The 6,726-nt window shown below is 37.4% G+C and overlaps 2 protein-coding genes across 2 annotated transcripts; both read right to left on the reverse strand.

The window, feature by feature from the left end:
• Positions 1-172: 172 nt before the first annotated feature.
• LOC142540287 (H/ACA ribonucleoprotein complex subunit 2-like protein) lies at positions 173-1,467 on the reverse strand. Its single transcript, XM_075646320.1, has 4 exons — positions 1,273-1,467; positions 1,087-1,156; positions 823-928; positions 173-537 (listed from the first exon to the last, which is right to left on the reverse strand). The coding sequence occupies exons 1-4, from the start codon at positions 1,400-1,402 to the stop codon at positions 376-378; spliced, it is 468 nt and encodes a 155-aa protein (XP_075502435.1). The 5' UTR covers positions 1,403-1,467; the 3' UTR covers positions 173-375.
• Positions 1,468-3,806: 2,339 nt separating this feature from the next.
• LOC142540288 (cell number regulator 6-like) lies at positions 3,807-6,358 on the reverse strand. Its single transcript, XM_075646321.1, is given in 6 exon segments — positions 3,807-4,103; positions 4,105-4,236; positions 4,562-4,830; positions 5,315-5,429; positions 5,829-5,951; positions 6,092-6,358. Coding segments are annotated over 5 exon segments (723 nt in total). The 5' UTR covers positions 5,940-5,951; positions 6,092-6,358; the 3' UTR covers positions 3,807-4,007.
• Between the last annotated feature and the right edge of the window lie 368 nt (positions 6,359-6,726).

Consider the following 6,726-nt stretch of genomic DNA (forward strand, 5'->3'; position numbering starts at 1 on the left):
AGCTATAAAATGGATGAACCGGGTTGGCAATTTCCCAACCTCCATCTAATCGGTTCTGAAAGTTATATCAGAACAGGCTCGGGCATGGTATCACACCACACACGAGGCTAGATTTAAGGAATTCACGCTCCGTGGCCTTACTAATTTTGTAATTTAAATTTCAAAATGCACATTTAACATACAAAACCACCCACTTTCTTCTCAAATATTCAAATACAAAACAAGGTTTCTGGCATGGAAGCTAGGCTCTTCGGGGTGAAAGGTGATTTAAATGATTGAAACCAAGAAAAAGATTGTCCTAGCTAAAATGAAGATTACAGCCCTTCAACGGGTGCAGAACACAAACCAACTATAAAAAAAGTAATCTCCGGTTCATCAAAACATTGAGTTAGCCAGTTCAAATACATCGGATGCGACTTGGTCATAGTCTCCCTTCAACTTCTCTTGGTCATCCTGGCCAAGTTCCCCCTTAGCGGGCTTTGTCAGCACCAGAACACAGCAAGTTGGTCTCTTGGTAGCTCCTGCATTCGCCAGGTCCTGAAACAAGTGTTATTCAAAGAAGATAAGATTTTGATCACATTTGATATGATTTCAAGCAACTCAATGTCAACCAAAGATGTGATAATCCTGCAACATTTGTGAAAAATACAGGTTTCTCCCATCTCCAATGACCACTTGCTTCGGTAACCCTTGCATGTTTTAGCCTTAATAGTTAATGTTTCTATTCTACCTTACCAGGACAGATGATATTATTCCAACAGCACAAGATTAAGATCCTCCTAACCGTAAAATTTAACATGAGAGCAAGTAAAATTGACTTACTTCCTTTGAAGGAACATAGATATACGGTATGTTAGCTTCTTCGCACAGGACCGGAACATGAGTGATCACATCTATCGGCGATATGTTACCGGCTATAACACATAACCTGCCATAGTCATGTGCACAATTGATGTCAAAACAATGTTCCACAGTAAAAAAGCAGGTAAAATCTTCAAAGGACATACATCATCAGTAAACGAAGAGGCGCATTCAAGACAATGAAAGTAGGTTATTTTACTGCTTTCTGATTGAAGAAGAAAATACCCTTTATTGCCGCGGCGAATACTTTTGACAACTTCCTTGACCCCTCTCTTCAGGCACTTGTGCTCTGCAGCTGCAATTTTATCCGAAAATAAACATATGTACAGAACCAACCTCGAAATACATTCAAACAAACTACAATATGCATCTGAAAGAATGATCTACACTACACAAGAGGTAAATGGAGACCTCTGCGGACAAGTTTGAGTGTGCGTTTGCAGAGTTTTTTCCCGGCTAGTGGCTTAGCGATCGGGGCGAGAGACGAAATCTTCTTCTTCTCTTTCAGAGACGACTTCTCCGTCTCGCTATCGCTTCCCATCTTTTCCGATTGTATGCGCGTCGACTGAGGAATGACTAGGGTTTTAGCCTTTTATATTTAATTATTTATGATTTATCTATATAATATTATATTAAACATCAAAACTTTATGGTATTTAATAAAATATAATCGTTTAAATAATAAAAAAAATATTACACCTTCCATAAAATATTCCAATGGATTGTCAATACAAAAATTCTCATCACATCATCTTATGATCAATTTTATAACACAGATATCTGATGTAACATAGTTTATGAAAAATATTATTTTTTATGCAAAAAAATATTTACTTTCATTGGTTCATGCAAAAATATTATTTTTTATGAAAAAAATTTACTTTCATTGTAAATATAGATTGATTCAACCCGTCTCACAGATATAGATTCGTAAAATCGTCTCACATGAGACATACTCATATTAATAAACAAAAAAACTATTGTGAGACCGTCTCATAAGTAAATTTTGTGAGACAGACCTCAGACTTGCCCAACTCATCAAAAAAACATTTGTTTGTAACAAAAGTATTACTTTTCATGATAATTATAGATCGAGTCAACCAATCTCACGGATTCATGGATAAAAATCGATGAGACCGTTTCACATGATGACTTGCTCAATGGGGGGCAGTATACCCTCGTGGATTTATAAGCTACTCTATATTAGTTTTAATATTCAATGTGTGACAATTGTAACATTGATAATCCCTTGCGAAGCCAGGGACAGAGCCACTATATTGATTCAGTGTATGCAACAATATATTATAATTAATAAAACAAAAAAATACATTGATTAATCGACAGTAATAAATAATGCGTCAAAAATAACAAACCGTCACAGGCAACTGGTGCTTTTTGTTTACTTGGAACCGCCCGTCTTTCGGCCCGCACGTCCTTATTCAGTTCATGAAGCCGATCCTCGTATGATGGGAATACAATATATGAACCAAATTTTCCCATCTCTGTTAGAAGTACCATTTCGGTCTTAGTTCCTCTTCTTTTTCTGTCAGGTCGTTATACTGATACCATTGGCCTCCAGCATCGCCAACCGACAAGGGAGGTCGAACAAAAATCTCAACCGGCTTGGGGAGATGGACGTTTAAAGCTATCAATCCACTCTCTTCTACTCCACTTGGATCAGATGATTTAAGAAACTGGCTGAACGGTTCAACAGATATCCACCCGAGCCCTGATATAGCTACATCACAGGCAGGCCTAAAGAGGAACGAGGATGTAGAAGAGATAAATTATGGAAACGAATTTTGCTGCACACAGTCAGTGAAATCGCTAGACCTTGTTGAGTTGTTATTAAAAAGATTAACACGGTTTAGCGGGGCTATATGTACCTCTCAATATCTTGATATCTCACGCTATTTTGATGCCGGAGAACGCAGCTCCATTTTCTTCTCACCAAATTTGGAGCAGAGGGGCTCTTTGTGAGAGCTCGACCCACTCTCCCTAAAATAAAAAAATGAGTGGGTCGAGTTCTTCCTCCAGTAATCTCGACCCACGTTAGTCGCAATTATTAACAAAATATAATATTAATTATATCAAATATAAATATAATTTTAATTGAAAAAAAAGAGTGGATCGAGATCTTGTGCGACATAGGTCGCAAATATTAATAAAATATAATATTAATTATATCACTAAATTTAAAAAATACACATTTGATGACTAATAAGAAAAAAACTAAATAAATCAAATAGAAAAATATTCTGAGAATATTTTTTTTTAGAGTAAGATTTGAAGTAGATGAGTCGGAGATGGATATTGTATTTAGTGCAGAAATTACACTATTTTAAAATAGAGTTGCTTTAAAATAGAGTTTTGGGTTGGAGATGACCTAAGAAACAACCAATTTTAATTTTATTTTTTTAAAAAAAAACATTAAAGCAATTTAACTAGCAAATTACTACTTTATTAATTAACTGATACCAAGTCATAAGTTTTCAGGTTCCACGTAAACCGGGGAATCGTGTTCAGTAATCTGTTGCGGGGCTCCGCAGCCATAACAACTATGAACTGTAAAAGAAGAAGCCTTGTCTTTATTATTCTTCTCTTTGTTCTTCATTTCCGGACAGCACGGAGGCGGAAGCAGCTGACGATTGGTGGCGCTGGAGGAAGACGTCTCCACGGGTCGGTGAGGATGGCCCAAGACCATCGGGTTCGGTCGAAGATGGATAAGATTCTGCATTTATTTCGGTGGAGTTGCAAACGATAAAAGATCTTGGACTCTTGATGTGGAATTTGAATAAAATATGCTATTGAAGGTTTATTGATCCATATGCAAATATCAAAGAATAATTATTTTTTAAACTGTCATATTTATGAGTGAAATGTAAAATAATATTTGTTAAATTTTCGCTACGAATGAAATTTCCCTATTTTGACTTGAGCATATCGAAAGTCAGTCTCAGTTGCACCCCCGAGGGAAAAAATTCAATATGCAAACCACAAGAAACTTTGGCTTCTCAATCACTAATATCTGTCCTCTTCTGTTAACGATCATTGGCGCACTTTTAAATTTGTCAAATAGTTTGAACAAAGTTTACGAAGTATATACTATGATAAATATTTCCTATTTCAAGCACCTGAAGCAAGCCCTATAAAGCCCGCATCTCTACATGAACTTGCTCCACGCGATTCGAAGAGGGCGAAGCTGAATCCCGAGTGTCACCAGAAGCATTCATCTCTTGAACCTGGAGGTGGATTTACAACTGTCATTGGCATAACAGCATCATCTGATAGACGCCCCTTCATTTCACGATGCTCCTGGCACAAGGCACACCAGTGCATGCAGCAATGCACCATGCAAGGGTCGCATGGTGAGTTCTGCATCGAACATGAAAAAGATTAAACATTAAATTGCCAATAAAGCCTCGAGTGTGTAGCATTGAACATATAATTTACAGATCCTCGTATATATGAAGTTCATTGCTAAAGAGAATTTTCCCTTGGAAAACAAGTGGGTAAGAAAGAACAACATGAATAACAAACCAACTATTTGGCAGAAAATTTCTAGGCGGCAACATGAACAAGGCCATTTATACAAAAAAATGTAGCAGGATAAAGTAAATCGTATTCAGTGTATTGAATTTGAAACGAATATTTTTAATATATGTGAACACTGTGTCACATAAGGAGGAATATAGATCACCCGGAGATGGTATTTCTTTTGCAATGACTGTCGCATAAGGCCGGTATAAATTCCACACATCCACCAACTGAAAAGCAAACCCTCACAAATCAGAAATGTTGTCCTAGGGTCGATAAAACCGTGAAGGGCTGCCGTTGCTGCGGCAAATGTGATGCCACCCTCTACAAATACCGCATGAAAAATGCAAGGCCCAGTCCACGGAGTATCTTCTCTCACTTGTTCAACATTACGGCCAAACAAGACACAGGGGCAGAGTAGCCCTGTCCAACCTGTGCCAGAGCCAATCTTAACTTCTCGAACTACATAACTTTCAGCAATATGTAATTCTAGTAGATTATGTACTCATACCAGCGTAATATAACTTTGGGGTTTTTTTTTGGGCGGGAAAGATGCACAAAAAATTATTGCACACGAGTGCCTGATCAGTTGGAAATGAAAGGCACGCTTACAATTTGAATATAGATGCTCTTTATTATAATGATGAATACATCTATAGAGATGAATTGTATGTCTTTCATTTTCAGCATGTCACGATAACGATTCACCACAAGAAAATTTACTTTTTCTAAAAACTAGCTGATAAAGATTGATCTTTTGAGTTCAGAAATTAACAATTTTTCACACTTGAAACAATTCAAAACGCATAAAGAATGCTAAAATAGCTATTGTTTCACTTAATGACAGAGTGAATGCCCAAAACTGATCATGAAACTTCAGATATTTCATGTCTCTTTGCACTGATACGGAACTTACAACTTTCCGTATCTTGAGCACATTCGAATATACCAGTACTCCAAGGTTCATCTGCAGGAGCTTGATAGCTTTCGGGCAAAGGTTGTCCACATTCATTGCACTTGCGGACATTCAACTGCAACAAGTAGAATCCAAATTCAGCAAAGACACTAGGTTGGCATAGAAACAATATTGGTGCACAACAAAATTAATTTTCTAAGCAAGTTGCAGCAAACGACTGCAGCTGGGGATGAATGATAATCCAGTGAAATGACTGCAGTAACAGGCCCGAGGATAGAAAACTGAATGAGAAAAGTCGAACCAAGTGCCGTATCATCGTTGTATTTGACAAAAAAGTGTCCATAATTACAAATAAAAAATCTGAAAGCGTCAAGCCATTTCCAGGGGCTCACCTGATTCATCCATTTAACTTTGATCAAGTAAAAATAACGTAGAGATATGCATAAAGAACACGACATGCTTACTGTCGCACGCACACGCACATTGAGAGAGAAAGAGGGAGAGAGAGGAGTGCCTGAGGGACATCGATGGGTTGATTAAGCTCGCCGGGTGTGATGTCCTCGAGCGGCGCCTGATCTTTCTTCAACTTTACATAACGTGACGGATGGTTCAATTCTTCCGCCATCCTCCCAGAGATCTGAAATGTACACGCAATCACAGTAACGGAATCAACTAGCAAAACCCACAAAAATTTGACTAAAAACAAATGAATCCATCTTCAAGTACATATTCAGACACACGAATCAGAAAGAAAAAAATCACCTCTACAACACTCACGCAAAAACACTAAACAATTGTTTACTTACCAACGTCCCGTTGCAGATACACAACAAGTCAACGGATTTGGAGTGACTGCTGAGTTATGCAGCTGAAATTTATTTAATCCTGTTCTTGTTCAAAATCAAATCAAACAGAGGAATAAATGGCGAAGACTTTCGAGCGAGAAATTTGGCTATGACTAGGGGTGTAAATTCCTGGAGGCTGGATCTTTCACCGGTCTCGAAGGGATTTATTTACTCGGTTTGGGAATCCACACCATACGTGACTTCCAGGTCAATCAAATGTGTCGTTTCTTTATTAGATATGACTATCATGTTATACTTGTTAAGATTTAAATTGGACCTGAATTAATTTTAAAAGTTAACTCAATGAAAAACATTGTCCAAGATCATATATACAACTCTCAGCTATTTTATCCAACTGATATGAGACAACTAATACATCACATATGAGACAACTAAAACATCACATCATGTCCAGGAAAGAATCTCCCAAATGACCAGGAATGAGCATCTGGAGCGTTAAGTTTCCTGAGCTCTGATACCATGTTAAAATTGAAACTTGAATCTAACTCAACTCCAAAAGCTAGTTCAAGTGGAAAGAATTATCCAAGACCATATATATAATTCTCA

The sequence above is a fragment of the Primulina tabacum genome, chromosome 3 (assembly GCF_025594145.1).
Source record: "Primulina tabacum isolate GXHZ01 chromosome 3, ASM2559414v2, whole genome shotgun sequence".
Taxonomy (NCBI): domain Eukaryota; kingdom Viridiplantae; phylum Streptophyta; class Magnoliopsida; order Lamiales; family Gesneriaceae; genus Primulina; species Primulina tabacum.